This window comes from Plasmopara halstedii (assembly GCF_900000015.1).
Source record: "Plasmopara halstedii genome assembly, contig: Scaffold_658, whole genome shotgun sequence".
Taxonomy (NCBI): Eukaryota; Oomycota; class Peronosporomycetes; order Peronosporales; family Peronosporaceae; genus Plasmopara; species Plasmopara halstedii.
The window spans coordinates 535,809-555,433 of record NW_020187575.1 but is presented as its reverse complement, the minus strand read 5'-3'; the positions used below and the strand labels follow the sequence as shown (position 1 = coordinate 555,433).

The 19,625-nt window shown below is 44.4% G+C and overlaps 4 protein-coding genes across 4 annotated transcripts; 2 read left to right on the top strand and 2 right to left on the bottom strand.

The window, feature by feature from the left end:
• Nucleotides 1–4,748: 4,748 nt before the first annotated feature.
• Nucleotides 4,749–5,041, bottom strand: PHALS_14682 (uncharacterized protein; the record flags this gene model as incomplete). Its single annotated transcript, XM_024729012.1, has 2 exons — nucleotides 4,749–4,838; nucleotides 4,919–5,041. 2 exons carry the CDS (start codon nucleotides 5,039–5,041, stop codon nucleotides 4,749–4,751), a joined length of 213 nt encoding a protein of 70 aa, XP_024579432.1.
• Nucleotides 5,042–5,229: 188 nt separating this feature from the next.
• On the top strand, nucleotides 5,230–6,664 carry PHALS_13284 (poly-specific endoribonuclease-b-like; the record flags this gene model as incomplete). The annotated part of the gene is made up of 6 exons (XM_024729011.1): nucleotides 5,230–5,251; nucleotides 5,327–5,553; nucleotides 5,621–5,718; nucleotides 5,778–5,922; nucleotides 5,982–6,166; nucleotides 6,226–6,664. The coding sequence occupies 6 exons, from the start codon at nucleotides 5,230–5,232 to the stop codon at nucleotides 6,662–6,664; spliced, it is 1,116 nt and encodes a 371-aa protein (XP_024579431.1).
• Nucleotides 6,665–6,852: 188 nt separating this feature from the next.
• PHALS_13283 (uncharacterized protein) lies at nucleotides 6,853–8,765 on the top strand (the record flags this gene model as incomplete). Its single annotated transcript, XM_024729010.1, has 3 exons — nucleotides 6,853–7,854; nucleotides 7,924–8,166; nucleotides 8,229–8,765. 3 exons carry the CDS (start codon nucleotides 6,853–6,855, stop codon nucleotides 8,763–8,765), a joined length of 1,782 nt encoding a protein of 593 aa, XP_024579430.1.
• A 137-nt stretch (nucleotides 8,766–8,902) lies between these two features.
• Nucleotides 8,903–10,925, bottom strand: PHALS_13282 (Actin and related proteins; the record flags this gene model as incomplete). Its single annotated transcript, XM_024729009.1, has 12 exons — nucleotides 8,903–9,159; nucleotides 9,228–9,356; nucleotides 9,428–9,473; nucleotides 9,537–9,596; nucleotides 9,661–9,815; nucleotides 9,881–10,025; nucleotides 10,090–10,198; nucleotides 10,261–10,343; nucleotides 10,403–10,549; nucleotides 10,625–10,703; nucleotides 10,778–10,835; nucleotides 10,895–10,925. The coding sequence occupies 12 exons, from the start codon at nucleotides 10,923–10,925 to the stop codon at nucleotides 8,903–8,905; spliced, it is 1,299 nt and encodes a 432-aa protein (XP_024579429.1).
• Between the last annotated feature and the right edge of the window lie 8,700 nt (nucleotides 10,926–19,625).

Sequence of the window (19,625 nt, the reverse complement as noted above, 5' to 3'; positions counted from 1 at the left end):
ACAACACGCCCGCCTGGGCGACGGATCTTTCCGTCGGGGAGTTGGAGAAGGTCGTCTACGAGTCGGACACTCCTTGGAATGACGAGGAAGATGAAGTGCGCCAACGGCGCGACGTGATACCAGCTCAAACCCTGCGTTCCCCGACCTCTAGATTTCAGGGGAAGTGGTATTATTACCAATCGCCTCGACGAGGCACAAGAGCAGCAATTGGAGGTTGCTCACAGGGCGGCTCTCCTGCGCTCGTATCCATGTTCAGTCTTAGACCCTCGTGTGGAATACGGCTTCCGCTCGGCGGATCCCGCTATTTAAGCGAAAGACGCAATCACTCGATCGTTAGGCGTCTATAAAGTCGGGCCTCCGGCCACTACACAAGCTAAGCTTGATCAGCGGAAAGCTCTGCGAGCTCGCTTTTTGGTACCCCAAAGACCAATGAATCGGTACCGCGCTCAGCTCAAAAAGGAGGTGCTCCTGTTCCCGCAATGCAGACCATCCGAGTGGTGCTCGCCCTTGAAAATCCACTGCAGATGACGATGGGGTCTTTGAACGATGGTTACAACGATACTGGAATTTTTCTTCGCTGTCTACCTGACACGGAAGCCACAAGGAAGTGGACGTGCGCGCTGAGCGCCATTATAGATTTGAGTTTGCCGAACTCAAAGCGCAACGCCAACTTCCTGCGTATTGTCGCCCTGCGACATATGAAACACTTTATAACGCTCCTTCGAGCTCTGTGGTTAATCACACGAATGAGGTTACGACCACAGCAGCTCGGGGCCATTGCTTGATCTCAGCTCATGGCCCTCCGGTTTCTCGGGCTACTGCGGAAAAGCGCGGTGCGCAAGACGACGCGGAGCGGCATAACCGCTCCGATCATAAGCGTCCACGACATCTGGGCAATCTTGCTGAAGTGGCACCTCAAACTCCCACGAGTTCTCGGAGGTTGAGTATCCCCGCCACTTCACAAGATATATGGTTAAATCTCGTCGACGACGTCGACCCAGAAGGCGTTACACGTGATTGAAGCCACCATCCTCATCGAGAAGAGTCGGTGGCGGACGATGACGAATTGGCCTATGGTCGTCCGATGATTAACGATACTCTTCGGGCTGAATGGAAAATAGCTGTAACTTTCTGAGCCTTCAAAATTAGTAGGCTTTTGTCATTCAAAAAGAATTAGCTCCATTCAGAACACCTAATCAAGGTGACCGCTTGCGGTCAAAATTTTAGCCAATTATCAATAGAAAGAAAATGCGTAGAAGAATATGAGATAATAGCTGGAATGGCAGCTACCTTCCTGAAAAAGCGGTGAGATCACATTTGGTGTTGATCACAACTTCCTATTTGGTAGAGTCGGTTTTAAAAGCAATATATCCAGTCTTGCGAGGAGTTGTCTGCGCGTTTCATCAGCTTGCGAATTAGAGGCTTTACAAATCGAGCTACCTAGGACACTCCTTTCGTGGATATATGTAGGCTCAGGGTGGCTTTTCGGAAACTAGCAATTTCAACCTTACCTCGTTGAGGTCGAGGTAAGTGTGACCCAGCCAAAAAAACGACTTTTTCTTAATGGGTTGTGGCTTTCAGCCCAGATCTGTCAATTGTGAAAGTCAACTTTCCGGATTTGTGAAGCCTCGGAAAGCCCTGATATATTTAAGGGTGAGCTGTGCTCACAAGTGGTGCACAGTACTAGGATACAGTATAGAATGCGAATACTGAGTATGGATATCAAATATGTTCATCTCACGATGGGGAGATGCAGTGGTTCTTTTAGCCTCTTTCAAAAGCTTAAGATCTTTGACAGCGTCGGAAATGTCTGGTTGTTTACCTAGATTTCGAGCTACGATCTAATCCTAAGTTTGGCTAAAATATTATGGGCCTTGGATTGTCGAGTGCCATGTAACTCTCCTTTAGTGAAGCTTTGATGAGTCATGATTTCATAGCTTCTAGAAAGAAGATGTGCTTTTAGTGCAGGCATGAAGCTGCAAAAGAGTTTGAGCAGGATACAAAAAAAATTGAGCAGTATATTGCGATCTCCAGATTGTAGATCGCGTTAGAAGGATGTCTAAGCGGCCAGGTGAGGTATTCCAAATAAACCTTATGTAACGATTAAGAGCAACTGGGCTTTGAGGGCTCCATAATTTGATCTTGTGATGACGAGTAAGAGCGGCTTTGAGCCAAAGTCTCCAGGGCAGGGTTGCGTGGAGACATGGGATTGCAGTCACGGCTGACATTGACTTCTTCAAGAACTGTCTATCCTCGTCTCGATCTAGAGGTCTGCTAAATAGCGATATCTCGCCATATCGTGGAGAGAAAAATGTTTTCACTCGTGGATGGAGTGACCGGTGCACTTCTACAACGCAGAAGTCCCCCGAGGTAAAAGGTCAATTTGAGCTTTAATGACTATATCTCGAAGATGCATTGAATTTATTTGAGAGCAGAGCTATCTCGAAGTTGTAACTGCTGGTATTGGAAGAGGGAGATGAGCTCATTATTTGTCATGAAAAATTCGTACTCACAGATTGCTGAGTTTGAGAATTGAAGCGGCTACTATGCTAGTGATTGTCAGTAATATACGGATGCTTTTCTCACTTTCACGGAATGTCACAACGTGGTGACGTGAGATTTACCAGGCATGTTGCCTCCCGGATCAGGGGTTGCGTCATGAAATTGACCTAATAAATTGAACAAACATTGCGTCAGAACTCATTAGCTCGAAGTGCTAGAACTGTGTGACGTCGCTCATGTTTGATTATACACGAATTCAAGTTGATGAGAGAGCGTTAAACTTTCCACATAGCACTATCTTACTTTGTCAGAAAGACGTATGGCATTTGTTAGATCATGGATGCGTACAATAAGCTAAATGCAGTCAGTTCTTTATATTATGTTTGGCGAATTTGCATGACCCTTTCTGCACTCTAAACTTGATAAATGGATAAGTATCATGTGAATGGGTGATATACGCTCAATTCAGTAAACGTTTGGGATGGAATGTTTGGGGAAATGGCTTGTTATACCCTGAAGGATGTCTTTTCACACCGAAAGACATTTAAGCGTCTGGTGGTCTCGCTATTGAGCCCGCAACGTGTATACACAACACACATAATATGACGATGGATTCGTCTATAGTCATGCAAAGCACGGGAAGTCGAGCTCTTGCATCCGAATCACACTGCCGTGTGCAGCGCGAGTGTATGTGATTTATTTGGCAATTCGCGAAAATAGACAGCTATCTCTAGCATTGGTCTTGTTTCGTCGTACTGCCAAGTGATCTCATGGAGCCTGTTTTGAGATGCATCGTTGTGAGTCTTGAATTGCTGTTAGATACCGCGAAAATTGATGCCTTAATGTTCTTTTCGCGCTACTTTCTTATGTAAGTATGATAGTTGCATGTCATCGTATGGGACCAATCGATTATAAAAGAGTGTCACATGGTGCGTAGGCGTGACAGCAGAAACTATCTTAAAGCTGCAAGCTATCCTATCAGATATCACGATTCTGGCCTTACAAATTTGGATCGCACAATTCATGTCATCTGTGAACCTATGCTACTTGTTAGATGCTGTGCTTTACCTCGACGAAGCGCTTTGTATTTCGCAAAGTCGTGCATAAGGAGACTCTCTGGTCTGACGTCTATGTCAGTAAAATGGCTTGAAAAACCGCATGAGAGGAGAGGTCACTTGGTCATTTTACCTTAATGACAAATATCCATCGCAGATGTATGTTCTATTGCTAAAAGCTTCATTGGGCACAAATTTTTTTAACCGCTGCGGAGAGACGTAAGCGGTAACGTACATATTGAGCTCAAGTTTTGCGCTCTGCTTGAGTTGGTATTTCTCTTACATGATTGCATCGATAATTCCAACGTGACATACTCTATGCCGCGACTCAAACTAGCAGTCGAGAAAGCTCGGCCCGCTGAGCCAGCTTATCATTATAACGAGTTGGATCGCATCGTGAGTTGCGAGGTGGTGTGTTGAGCTAAATTACACAGAAAGCGTGCGAGGAGCGCAAATTTTGCAGAGGTGGGGTGGAGTGTAGAAAGGGCTCCATTCTCGCGTAGGCATTCGCCGACAAAAATATAGCTTGGGCAAATAGTTTTTGGCGAGGGTGCTGGGTCAAATCGGCGCAGTCATTGATGATGATGCTTTTAGCGTTCATGATCTGAATGAAGCGGTCGATGGATTAAAGTTATAGCTTACAAATAAGTAGCTGCGATAACCAACTTCCCACCCGTCATTCAAGCATTGAAGGAGAGCGACTAAGTGGCGTACAAGAAGACAGGCAAAGTTCGATCAACACCACTGGAACCCGTCTGCTCCTGTATTTGTAAGGCATTGACCGAGATTGAAGTCCGTGTTGCGATCAAAACATTCAATGCAATTAGTTTTGCAAATGAATAACAAGACTGAATTATCTTTCGTCATGTCGTATACAGCATGGCTTTTGGAGAATATTACGGCGCATGCACGGGTTATCAACCGCTGATAAGGCCGACCGAAGCACAGCCACAGATGATGATGCTTTTAAGATTGACGAATCAAGCGAGGTGGTTGAAATTGTAGCTGACGAGCTAGTGGCTACAACGAAGACTACCCACTCGTCACCGTCTTGAATCCCACTCTGCGTGTCCAAGAGAATAAGCTTTAAACACAGCGCCCACGATCCATTGTGAAGTCAAACGCGCGGTAGCTAACTCGTGTCGAAGGTATCGTCTCTTAAGATCTATGAAAAATATATTTCATGATCGCTTACATTGAGTTCATGGTGATAATTTTGGCTAAAGTGGTATGATTATAAGAGACTAGACTTGCCGAAAGATGCAGATCATCAAATCGGAGCTTCACCAAAATAGATAAACGCAGAAAGTTAGATCAGGCAACTAGTTTTTCCGAATTCTAGATTGATTGAGGATTTATACCATAGCTTTGCGCGCTGCATTGGTCATCATATCCACCTTTGTTGCAATCAATCTTAAATAAATTAAACATGTTTTCCATCTTCTTCTAGCGATAGACACAGTTGTTGTACTCATTCGTGCCATTCTCCTTGCCTTTTGTGATTTCGCCCCATGCTCCTTAATACCTGCACTGTCAAAAAGTTATCAAACAGAATACCTCATGATTGGCCGGGATCAATACTTTGGAGAAAATAACAGCTGATACATTATGCAGGACGTACGTCAGTTTATTACCTAATCCACTCCTAACACCTCGAGCTAATATCTTCGCCATGGCCAGCACAATCCTACCGTGTAAGACGTTGTATTATTTACTTAATACAAGGGAATTAGGAACACTCTTATCATATCTTCCTTTGCATGTTACAGCTGCAGAGCTTAAGAGCCTATCAGCCGCTTGCAACAAGCTCTGGGAGTTAGATACCAACCGGCTCGAGCCCAATGTACATTATGAGCTAAATCTGCAAGAGGGGAAAAGTGCTTATGCTCGTGGCGATGTTGCGCATGAGATGCTTTTTACATACGTGGATCCGTCCATTTTTGAGCGCCAAACATTTAAATTGCTGTTTGACCTGCTAGACAACTACGAACGCGAGGTACGTGTTTTATCACAATGTTATATGTAGATTATTGTTGCTGACAATGTGGTTGGTTGCTGTATAGACAGGAAAATCAGAGCGGGTGACACCTAAAGAATTAGCGGAAAACAATGCGTTTTTGAATGCCGTGATCGATACTGCACCTATGCGTTATGCACACGCGTATGTTGTTCATGTTGCTTGTAGAATGCAAGACTTTGACTCTTACTGGAAAATTGTAGATGGTTGGTGAAGAATAGGAAATTCACGGGGGATATGAAGGATTTTAAGAAAAAGTTAGAGCTCATTTGGTTTGGATTGTACCGCCGAAAAACACGCAACGACTCATCAGGTTTCGAGCATGTATTTGTGGGCGAGGAAAAAATTGTGCGTAGAAAATTCCGAGAGGATACGCTGTTGTTTGATGACCGACTTGCCATTTGCAGGGTAAAATCTGTGGCTGTCACAACTGGCTTCAGGTATATAACGAAGAGCGGAGAGGTCGCATTGATTACAGAGGGTACATCCGTCCCAAGCAACGAGGATGTAAGTTCTTAGAACCACACAACAAAGAACAGCTCATCACATTCCAGTTCCAGTGGGACAATAAAATCAAGCTAGTGTCCACGAGGTGCGCTATTAATCCCATCTCTACACTAATTTATTGACTCTTTGATGCAAATGCTACAGTTTGATTGGAGTGAGTCCAGAATTCGAGATGGCACTGTATACAATATGCTTTCTTAATGGCGAAGAGAACAACCACGTTCAGCTAGGACCTTACCTAGTCAACATTAAATGTTTCGCGTTCGGTTGCGGCAAGGACACCAAGGTCGGTACAGCCTTTCCAGAAGCGCTACCTCTCACTGAAGCGCAAGCTGCCATTAAGATACAAGCCATTCTACGTGGCTATCATACGCGTTTTCATCATCCGCAGATTCGTCGTCAAGCTCGGCCACCCCCTCCTGGTGCAGCGTGGGGTCCACCACCCGGAGTGGCAGCAATCGCAGCACCACAGCCTGCATTGGCGATTGAAAACGCTTGGTCGAAGCCCCTTAAGCCCCAAGCTTCTCCTCCACCACCTGTTGCAACGGCCACAGGTGTTTGGGCCCAGCCGCACAAATGGTAGATGATCAAATAGTGCACACTGTATCTTGTAGATAATGGTTAGTTTTGCCAACTTGTTATAATTCGTTCGAATGAATATTTTGTCCAGAGTTAGTTCAAGTTGTGATGCTGATGGTTTCGCAACCGCAGAGTAGATCTGGAAAGGTCCCTCCATTTTTGGCAGTTTTGAAAGCATCGAAGTAGATAATCATGGAGGCAAAGGGTGAGGAAGATCACGCGTCGACTAAGCTCAAAGCTTCATTTAAGGCTATCGATGACATTGACACAGACGAGTCAGGAGCTCCTGATCCTGAAATTGTAGCTTTACGTGACGGATATAACCAAACGTACATTGTTCAGTCCAGCAAGAGCAATCTTCATGAAGTTCTCTTTCGTTGTGGCAATTGGTGCTACAGTGGAAAAGTCGACTTGGGCAATGCCGACCTTGAGCTTGCTGATCTTCCAGTTGTTATCCCTGCTTTACAAAAACAACAGGCATCGTTACAGTACCTTAGCGAATGGAAAGCTTTGCCTCCAACGTCTCAATATTCTTCTTCGCTCGAGACTTTGTACGATGTTTACGACTTTATCGGTGCAGAGCTTTCAAGCGAACGGATTGAGCACAAATTGTTAGAAGCAGCTGAGAAACATACATGGGTAGATAGTGACGACGATGGCGATTCAAAGACCTTTTTTGAGCTACAAAGCGGTGGTTACGAATGCTTTGATGGAGTCGATTTCGTAGCAAGCAAAACTTTTGTACGAGGTCTTGTGCTCGTGGTCATTTACTACCAACGCAGTTTTTACGTTGTGCTGCAGGCAGCAGACGGCGAGCAACCTTTGTTGGATGTACGTTTTCCGGATCTATCTGCTCATTTGCAGGGCATTCACCTTCAAACATACTGTGACGATGATTGGAGTAACATGAAGAAACTCACGTTATGGCAAGCAGCAAACGCTGGTAAGCATCAAAGTCGGCCAAGACCGTTAAAGGTACAATGCACAGACGTGAGCGGCACAGGTTACAACCAGACATTTCTCATTCGGCGTACGCCACGTATGGATGGCTCAACGAGTGCTTCGAGTCTGCGCGAGGTGCTTTTTCGTTTTGGAAATTGGTGTTATAATGGACATGTGGATCTGGGACCAAAGCTTGAATTGGCTGACATTCCCGTCATCATTCCCATGTTAAGACGACAGCAAAGTGCTTTGGTAAGCTAAGGAATTTTTATTATCTGCCTAAGACAATAGTGTGTCACTGCTATTGAATTGGTTCTTTAGACGTTCATGTGTGAAGCTTCGAAGATGCCGGCAACGTCTTTATTTACTCCATGTATGGAGCATCTTGCTGAAGTTGTGCCCGCTATTCAAGAAGAAATGTCTAATGCAGAGCAGTTTGTGCAGACATTGGCTCAGACTGGTGGATCGTTTGTTAATAGCAAGGGTAATGCTCGAAGTTGGCTGGAAGACGATAATGTCGAGTGCTTCTTTGAGATTGCTCTGAACAAATGTTCTGCGTTTCAGGTAAGACCACCTATTGCTGTATTATTGTGCCCAAGAAATGACTTATTACTTGACTGTGTCAGGACGTTGAGGCAATCGCGAGCAAGATTCATGTAGGTGGTGTAGTGCTTGTTCTGCTTTACTACAACTATACTTTCTACGTATATCTTGAGAACGGAGAAGAAGAACAAATGTTGCTGGACACAAACTTCCCTGATGTGTCGCTGCAAAATGAAGGCATTCAACTAAAAACTTATCGTAATGGAGTTCGTGGTTGCGAAGAATTGCGGCGCATTAGTCTGTGGAAAGTTCAAAATGACGATAATGGTGATGAAGACGATGAGCAGGACGCTGCAGCGATTGACTGTATCACTTCACGCACTCAAGACCATTTTCAAGCCGATTCGAAAGTAGAATATAGGCGCGAGGAAGGCGTCAAGTCGACACCCGAGTCGGATGCTAAATTGGCAAAAGACAAGCAGTCAAGAAAATCTGCTCTGCCTCATCACGTTGCCCCGCTCAAGAGGCCGAGTGGCAACCTTGGTAGCATGCTCGATCACGGTTTGAAAGCCCCGTGGGACGACACAGGGAAACCACTTGGATTGCGGTCCAGTAAGTAAGTAGAGTGCATGATTACCCTTTATACGAATAAAGCGAATATCTTGGTAACCATCGATATCGTCGATCGGATTTCTCTATCCTTACTCAAAAAAATGCAGCAATTTCGTGGAGCATTCAGATATTTGTCATTGCCATCTTAAAATTCGTCTTCAGCGACAGTGAGCCAGTCTGGGATACAAGTGCCTTTGGAACTGCTGTACTCTTGTGAGGTGATGGCCGCCATTCGCGCACTTTCAGTTGCAGCATAAATTGAACCACCAACCCAGGCAAGCATGTTGCGTGGAAAATAAGTCGGAACGAGCTGCGTGCGGTCAATTGTAGCAGAGGCAGATGCAAACTCATTGTCTTGTCGCAACGCCTCGCATACTTCAGCAAGTACACGATGCAATAGGCCTGGTTAGCGCATGACCTCATTAGTCTACCAACTCATTTTTATGATGTGCTCTATGCGTAAACAATACCAGGAATCATCGCAGTCCCTCCCACCAAAAGCAGATTCTCCAGCATGGCCGCTCTCACATCGATCGGGGTCCGTTTTAACACGTTTACAATGCCGTCTACGATAGAGTTTCCTTCCGATTTCTCACCACCTTGTCAAGCAAAACTAGGTAAATACACTTGTAAGGAAAATGTAATGTTGATATATCGTTAACTTGTGTACCCAGAAGAAGCGGTTCTACTGCATCTGTGCGAAGATTTCCCGGAACCTGTCAAGAATGCTTTGGATCTTTATTCAAAAGTAGTTTTTCAAGTTTAAAAACGCAACTAACCTGCAGCACAGCACTGTCTTGCATTTGAAATTTAGCGTCAACAATGTTTTGCAGTGGATCCTGAGTCGTACAAAAGTTTTTCTAGTGATTGTTGAGAGTAATATACACGCACAAATTGTCTTACTATTTGTTGTGCAAAGCACGCCCGCTCAAGAATATCTTCTGCAATGGCTCCTGTCACAGATATAATCATCTGGGAACTTTCCATTGGTTGATCTTGCAAATTATTGAGCTCTCGTTGTATAATCTCACAGCAATCCCGACTGCCAATCGAAACAGCTGCATCATCCTCATTTCGTCTGTCAGCTTAATTGCATGTCCCGCAGTAATATTACCAAACTTACTCTCGTAAAGGTGAGGCAAGGGAATTCCTTTATACACTGGCAGTACTCTTGTCTCTGACCACCCACAGTCCACCACCAATGCAGTATGGTTGGCAGTAGCATACAAAACTGCCAGCATCGAGGGCACCAACGTCACTGCAGAAGCCTAAAAGATTGTAATGCTACCTTATTCAGATACTTTACTTCAGCAATTACATCTGAGGGTCAACCTTAAGCATATTGTAGAGGATATCGAGCAATGTCGTCCGGAATACGCGCGGAAGTAATAGATCCTCGCACACTACAAAGTGTCGGCGTGTTGGATTGACGAGCAGTAGCCTGTTATTCATATAAATGCTTAGCTCTCGCTGTAATTCTCCATCTTAATCGACCAAACGCACTCAAAGCACACTTTGTTTAGCATCGGGTATAGAAATTGGTGCCACTCCGTCGCGCTCCGTGGCTTTTGCAGCATGTTCCCCATCTACATTTCACGATTATTTTAGTAATTAGAATGCTGATTTCGACGATCTGACGTAGTACCTGCCAGGGCTCAACACATCGAGGAGAGCGCTCACCGGATACTCCACACCGCGCGAAACGCGCCCCTAACTCCAATACCAACGCGCTCTTATCTGCAAGAGAGCTGCCCAGCATCTTTTGATTCGATTTTCCCGCGTTATAATGACACTTATTCGCATTTCAAACAAAAAAGGTGAGTGATCAATCTGCTTGTTGCTCATTTGACGCAGTGCTGCGTACTACCGTAACAGTGAGTTCACCATGTGCTGATCTCGAGCACAAATTGCACACTTTGCAGCATGTGCTTGCATATCTATCTTCCCTTGATAGTAGAAACGAATCATACACACAGAGTTGAAATTGTCACGCAGTACGCAGGGCTTTATCGGTTAATACAATCTAGATAGGATCAAAGATAGGCCAGGCATGGTCTGATGCGTAGTTTTTGTATTTGCTGAACATATGTAGCTCGTTAGTGCAAGATTGTGGTATGGTTTCAACACGCTCACGTACAACGCAAGAATTTCTTCGAGACACTGAGCATATATCTCAATCGCGTGCGATGACTGCATACGGTCCGATGTCGTGGGGGCGCAACTTAGAAAAAAGACACACGTGTGTAGAACCATTTGCAAAATATATTTTTAATTGCGTTTCGTCTGCTTCTGGTGTCCGCATGATGTTTTTCTTATCTTGTCGCACAAGGCGCATGACGCTACGAAAATTCCTCGAGTCTGCTACAAAATGTAACCGGGCAGGTATCAGCAGATCAAAAGCCAACTCCCTACCAAGACCGAAGATGCTTCGTGGCGATGTCAAAGAAGCGCGAAGGTTAACCAACTTATAGGAAAAAGTAAAGTCTGTGGGAGCATAATCAGGGTATCAGCGTCTTCAAAAGTTGGGAAGCATTACTTCAGCACAACGGTCTCTCTGCGCAAGCTCATCGGTGGTTATTCTCCACCACAAGATTACCACATTTCATCTGACTATCAGTCTGTGAGTTGCCGACAGACAACATGTTTAATCCGTTGCCCAGCGCTTACCAACAGCGTTCGCTAAAATTCGCTGTAAGTCGTGGACCGCGCTACGAAATAATGGCCACTGGCCAGCCCTGTCAGGTAGATCTTTGTCAATGAGTAGATTGGTTGTATTCTCACCCGCAACAGTATCGCTGGCAGCAGTGAGATATGCTATTTTGCTCAGACGGCCATAGAAGTCGACTGTGGCGGTATTACCGAACACGTCGTTTGAAAGGCCATTAATATAGCTTATAATTATGTACTTTAGTGCCTGACCAGGACTGGCAGGTTAACCAAAGGCGCCAACGGACGCGGTGAGACGTGTGCATAAATCGTTCACTCACTCATCATCAATACATAGCGCTCACCGAGCCATAAATCGATGGCCACCGCATTACTTACCATGTGAGTCGAACAGTATTGATATACCACCGCACGATGAGTCAATACTTGAAATCAGCAAGCCTTGCGACAAGATATGACGGTGCAGACGCTACGACAAAGCTGCGTTCGAGCTTAAAATCATCATACGTTTCCGAAGCTTTAGGTAACACTACATGTGTTGTATTTAACATGTACATCGTACGAATCGTTCCATTAATGCGCACTATCAAGCCATAGCTCGTAAGACGGGATGCTAAAAATCATATCCGCCGTCATACAAAGCCGCCCAGGTTTATATGTTATCTCATATATATATATACTCAAACCAGGAAAACATTGCGTCATTCTCAGGTGACATGTCGCTTCGCTCAACGATGCATAATCAGTATAAATCTTAAGAGCTTACGGTCAAGTACTTTTGTTGATTTCATAGTTTGTAGCGAGTAGCTGTTGTCTTGAATTGGATAGTTCTCCAGCGCCACATTGAGCAGACGCAATGACGCGTCTAGCGTACTTGAAGTATCCCCACGACATATTGTGCTGGCACAAGACTCACATGCGACATTAAGTGACTGATTTGGATTCAGGAGGCACTCATGAGACTTTCTATCTCGGCGGCATCCAAGGTCCAGCGCCATGTGACGCTCTTTGAAACGAGATTGGTTTGAGACCGTACCATGTCGGTATAATTGCGCTATATTTGTGCGAGTAGCTGGCAAAGCAAAACCACTACCAAATTTCTCTTTGAAACAGATGCACTGGTCAATTGATTATGACCTTGCACTTTAAAGATCTACTCGCACGACAGTTGTTCCCAGTAATGCAACACAAAATAAGAAATTTGTCCGCGCCAGAGTCACATTTGGTGATAATGACGAACAGCATATAAATGCACATGCACTCGAGCACTACTCGCAAATATTTCAACATTATATAACATTTAATTTTCTGTTTATTGTACTACTGTGGACGAATGCAACGTCTATACAGGCTGCTTTTGGGCATAATGCGGCTCAAAGTTTATGTCATTAGACATTTGACAATCGATGGTACGTCATAGATTCGTCGTGGTGTGATCATACGTTCTCAGAGCATCCTACTTGATAGATTACTGCGGTGAGTGGGATATTGCTGTCATTGATGGGAAGTTGATCTACTTAGTGACTAGGCCAAGGGCACTGGCAAAGGCTTTTGACTTGTGACGCGATTTTTTGTTCCAGAAAGCAGATCAATAATGATACAGTTCCTAATCAAGGGGCAATTGATGTGATTGATCATTTGTATCTACCACGTTGATCAGCAAAAATATCCCTATGAGCCTAGAAGGTAGACGTTCCTCTCACACACATCAATGTCCTAAATGACATGACAGATTGGATCATAATTTAAGCCCCACTTAAGACTTAAGTGTATCATTCCGTTGGTTTCACTGTGTATGTTTAAAATCTTTACAAGCATTTCCTCAATATAACTCTACGAACGCAATGGATACGTATGCCTGAAATAACGAGGCACTGACACCCCCTAGGACTACCAAAACCCACTCCGTTTACGTATGAATTGACGTTTTTAAGCCCGTGGGGCTTCACTACTCCGCATGGTGGACGCGTCACACAATTGTGCTGACAGTGGTACTATCACATCATAACAGGGTTAGATCAATTTGGGGCATGACCCTTCGACGCGTGACTTAAAGCCACCCGTTTCCATCGTTTGTGATGCTGTAGACCGCGGCACGTAGTGGCCCTCGCTTATCTTCAGCGGATCTTGCACAAGGAATCCAGCTGACAGCTATAATTAGACGCTCCATTAGGCGTACCCGACATGCCGTCGCTCATCCCTGTCTCAGCATATGTACTCTCTGGTGGCATACGATCGCTATTTTCTGTCTCATTGAGCTCACACGGCTCACTGAGGATTCTGCTTTCAAGCTGTACTTAAGGCACATAGCAATATAGCTGCTCATCAATTCAGACGTTTTCATGTTCTGCATCAAAGCTATCACAGCTTCATGCTCTAACCACAAACGCTTTTGCTCTTACCATGGGAACATCCTATGCATCTACGACGCATGACTTTCAGATTACGCCACACCTTGGATAAGGTCATATCCCGACACCACGTTCAAGGTGATGCAACATTCAGTGCGCTGAAACAATCAAGTTTCACAGAGAGGCTCACAAACAACCGTTGGCATATTCACTAGTGTGTCCGTCGCGAGACTCAAGTATACCGTTTCCGTATTCGGCAACTTCAGTGCCCCGTGCACGGTTGACGGTCTTACAAATCGAGGGTTCTGAACATATCAGGACCTTCAACGCCTTTGCAATGTACGAGATTTTAACGATGACAACAAACAACGGTGAGTCCTGAGCTTTGATTATTACTTTTATTGATTGGCATCAGCGTTCTCGACATTTCCAACAAGGAATCGAATAAATTTTACCCAATTAGCCTTTGTCTGCCTATCAAAAGGCATTGTTTGCCTCACGAGAGTTGTTTGTCAGACGACTATGCGGGAGAGCTCGACCCTTCATGTATCTCAACCAAAATAATAAGGCTCACAGAGTGAACATTCCACATATAAAGCATCTGTGTATCGCAGTGCTTATCGACAGCTTTATGATCTCGATAGTTCTTAGCATGACTGTGGCCTATCGCTTCTGATGCTCGTAGATCTTCATCCCCCCCAACTTCGCTAATCCCCACACAAATTCGACAAAACCACCGCCCTGTAAAGGTGCAGCAGGGCTGCCGTAGTTCGGGAAGCTAAGCTAAGGTCACCTACCATACGTTCCTTACAAAAGCCAGTGCGAGTGTAGCGGATCGCATTTCGCTACCTCCAAAAGTGCTTAAAACCTTAGTCAAGGTAAAGAAGTTCTTTTGTTCAAAATTGAAAGTGTACTTAATTGTTTTATTTGCGGTAGAGCCACATTTACCTAAAACTAATTAATATACATTACTACTGGCAATCCTGCCACGTAGTAGCTTCTTGTTACCAACTTGTGTAATCCACACGTTTGTACGGTCACATCATTTGATTTGACCCGCTCTTTTATACAAGGATACGTGAAACACCGTTATAAAACGTGCAGAGTTGACCGGGAAGACGTTGGTGTGACTTACATCAATTTGGAGATCATAGCAGAAGTCCGCTAATCCAAAGCCTGCCGCCCATCGGAGTGATAAGAGATCACAACAATTGGATTTGATCCACTCATCTTCATTCCCATTGACGGGTGTACCACAATCTGAACCCACACAGTATACCAAGTTTGGCGGTGGTAACAATGTCGTATAAACTGTTCTCAAATCAAGGATGCCTCTTTACACAAGTTCTGCACGATAGTGCCCAAGATCGCCGTGCCTTCCTAATTTGGATACCACGAACGCCAGAAATAGCCATCTCAAATGTTCTGACCCAGATATAATATTTTGCCCTTTTCCGTGAGAGACTGGACGCTTGATGTATGCGACATCACGATTTATGCCGATTATGCACCTGCTGACGACTGGTTGTGACCAACCTGGAGGTGTTCCACCGACCCATTTTAACAGGTGATAAGCGCCTCAATTATCTTCTTGAGTCTCTAGGCGGCTTAAGATGCTATTGCCTTGCGACAGATTCGACTCACGAGCTATTAAGCGTGTTTAGTTGTTCCGAGGGCATGTATTCAAGCTTTACGTATTTTTTTCACTTAAACGAGACTCGGCAATCATATTGACTACTAGGGCTACGGCGCGGCTGTGCATCCGACATAAAGTAGGATCTGAAGCGAAGTTTCAGCGTCAGCAATGCACGCAGGATGGGTTCTCACGCTCTATCATCAAGCAAAAAACCGAGAGGCTTCTTTGCATTGATTTGCTATTATTAAAATTTGTGAGTGAAAAGACCAGGTCCAAATGAAAGTTGATTATGTTTGCTACGTTAAAAAGGTATTATGTATATGCTATGCTCAATAACGATTGTATATGCATTGCATGATGCTCCTCGTGTCTTACGGATCTAACCATGGCGGAGCTCCGTCGTCCGCATCAAGACCACCACTGAGTGTGGCCATTTACATAGGTATATAATGTTACATACATCATGATACAGTATGTAGACCGTTACGTGTCACGTGCTAACGCACTTCTCTGTTAGTAAAATTTAGTGGTTTGAAACTCTCTTCAGTAAATTATGTGTATTCTTATCGTGGGCGTGAGGGAGTTATAGCTCCAGTACAGGACATAAAATTGTCTGAAAAATAGCCTTGATGTTCTGGGGTGCCTTCAGCAATGCTCGGAAGGAGGAGACAGCATTGAGCCGTGATCTCAAGAGAAGTACAAAAAAACGATCGGGTTATCGCGGTCGCCAGTGTTTCGCTATTGAGACTAGAATTAGTGGTGGTGTCCCACGTGCATCTCTGATGGAGCGTTTGGTTAATCTTTTGACATGTCTCCCGTTCAGAGATTTGAATACCCACAGGTTTAAGACAAGAATGCTGTACATTTGTGAATGAGTGACCAAGGTCGTCTTAAAGGATATAGACTTAGCCCATTTTGCCAAGCAAAGCTCTTTTGTAAATTTAGCCTAAAGGTATGCTTGAATTGGGTTGCAAGAAGGATATCAAGGGAATGGCACAATTGGTACTGAAGGAGATGCTGAGCTTATCATCCATCATGAGCATGTTCGTTCACGGAAGCAATCGCAGAGCACTGTAAACGAATCTTTGATAATATGGAAGTTACTTTTCTTTTGTCGCAGGTTAACCACGACATGACGGTGGAAGACCCGTCATGAGTATTTTCACCGAAATGGGGAAGAGCGTCATGTTATTGATCTGGTGGCTGTTACCAACGTTGCATCACATTTTGATGGCCGTTTACCAAGGGAATAATATAACCATGTCTACATTTTCTCTTCGTAAAACATAAATCGGTTTTGGTGGGTGAGAAGAGATGTGTCGACATGGCACCGACTTAATGTAGCCAATACTCCGGTTCAAATATGATGCATAAGTCATGTTAGGAAGATGAAATCCTTCCCTGGGGTAAATACTTTCAATTGTATGCTCCAGGAGTATCTGACTGTACCACAGGGACTGTGTAACGCATCAGCCACGTCCAATACTTTGATAATACAGACTATAGGCTAAATTGCGCATATGCATAGTGTGTGTTGACGATATATTCGTCCATAACTGGCAGAGAACGGGAAATCGGATGTGACATTGTTCTTACCATATGAAAGCAGTGCTCGAGAGTATACCCATCAATGAGCTGTTTGTGAACATAGTCAAGTGTCTTTGGCGCAAACAAAATCCCCATTTGTGATGCTTCACTGAGAAAATTGTCGTGCGGGTAGATCCCGCAAATATCAAGGCCATTATATATTGGTCAGTGTATCCGTCCCAAAAGGGATAAATGGTAGTGGATTGGCTCGTTCAACTACTAACACAAATGTAGCGCAATGGTGCCGACATGGTACGGCCTCTCACCGATCTCGATCAAAGAATAACACATGGTGCCGAGCCTTGAAGGCCGTGATAGAGAGTATCATTAGCGCTTTGACTGGCGCTTTCAAATTCAAATCACCCAATTCATGTAGTCTGTGACGCGTTGCGCATAATGACGTCGTTACTGGAGAATGACGCAGTATTTTTTCCGTTTTGCCAAGTATACTTTTGGGATGACATACAAGCCTGGTCTGCTCAATATGGTGGTGGATGCGATTTGTGTAGCCCATCCAATGAGCAACCGCTTGACAGTGCTCATTCATGGAAAATTTCGTACAATTTGCGGGTTAAATAAAAAAACGTGTAGTGATGCCTAAAGCGCTGGAAACGTATGATTTTTTAACTCGAACGCAGCTTCGTCGAAGCGTTCGCACTATCATCTCCTATCCTAAGTCTTGCTGTATTTAAGCCCTGACTCATCACATCACGACAAGGACATTGAGTAAAGGATACTTTTCGACACACATGGTAAATGATGCGGTGGTCACTCGGTAGAGAATGGATATATGGCTCGGTGATCGTATGTATTGATGTATAAATAACATTTTTCTGCACACGCGTGAAACGCGTCAAAAATTTGAATTCTCGCCCCATTTGTTGGTAAAGAGCTATGGAAGCCCCGATTCGTGCAGCGGGGCCGCCGTAGCTCTTTGCTTAGAGGAAGCTTATTAAGGTCACCGACCTTCGTTGTATACCAGAACCAGCACGAGTGTAAGCTTATTAAGGTCACCGACCTTCGTTGTATACCAGAACCAGCACGAGTGCTTTCCCAAGAGCCCAAAACCTTAACCAAGGCAAACACACTCTTCCGTTTAAAATTGAAACGTTTTTTTTGCGGCAAAGCCGCCTTTATTAAAAACCGTAGGTTTTTTACAATCAAATCACATATCCTAAATAATGTGCAAAACAACTGGCAGTCCCACCATGTAGTGGCTTCTTGTTACGGTGTAGCCACACGATGGTGTGCTCACCCCGGATTGTGTAATCCACCCTTTGTACGGTCACATTATCTTGTGTGACCCACCCTTTCATACAAGAGTACGTTAAACCTCGTTACAATTAGCCTGCCGGTCCCGGCCGGGTATTGGAGTACATCAGTATAAACTTTATTTTGTGGCCTTTCAAACAACGCCTCCAGTAATACCGCCATCGTCGTCTTTGATTACCCTCTGAGAAAAATGTCTTACCTCACTGTTTCTAGCAAGCTGTTACAGAAGCAAATACAACCAACTTGTACATTGACAAAGTTTGACCCGACATGGCTTGCCGTTGAACATTTTTTCGGATCGCGGTCTACGTTTTACAGCAAAATTTCGGCGATCGCTGTTGGTTAGCACTGAGCACCAGATTGGACATGATGTCTACCGACCACTCACATATTGATGATCCGATAGACCACATTTATCGCGTGTAGGAGAACTTCCTTGAAGCACTTTGCAATCCAAATACTTTGTTATTCAAAGAGTGCTCAGCTTTGCCTTTCAGTGTAGTGTACCGGCTCACACTTGTGCATCTTAAACGCCGAAATTTTGAATCAGAAAGTTATTTGTGCGAGTGCACGAAATTTCTCGTCCCTTTCAGCGTCAATCGCTTACACAAATGTAGCTTTCGTGATAATCACGGTGCTTCTCGATAGCTAAAAGATGCTCCTTGTTGTTCAGCTTGAATGGTGTCCATCTCCCTAGCTCGCTCATGAGACTCCGCACGTTTTACTTGACCGACCCTTGTGCGTCAGGGGTTGTTGTGTTCCTACTCAAGGAGACACTAACCGCTTCCTTGAAGAATGGTAAGAGCGGAAGACCTCGACGACTTCTACAGAGACGTGAATGAGGCACCTTTGTCTATCAGAGTCCGCATGACCATCCCACGTAAGATAAATACATCAGGATGCCGAATTGAATGCCTCGCAGGTACCCAATGTAAGTGCATTGTGCTTTTAAGTAATGCTGGTTAAGAAATCGCGATATATGCATTACTATATTTAGTAACAAGACTCTAACCCGAAGCACCATCACTCTGATTGATACCGAGTACAAATATCGATACTTCATCATGGTACTTCGCCCTTAGTTCAAGAGACATAGTGTAATCTGGATGTTCACTATAATATATTAAGTTCAAGACCATCAGAATTACTTACTCTGAGCTTGCTTAGATTCGGAGGGCTATATTTAGAATAAGGCGAGAAAGCTGATGCAGCGTTACATTTCTAAAATCAATAAACCCCTAACTCACGCATTGCATGAACACGTGTCGCACCAACCCAGTTCCCATCATTTCTGTATGTGTAACGCACAACGTACCCCGTTCTAAGTTATTGCACCAGAAAATAATGGAATAATA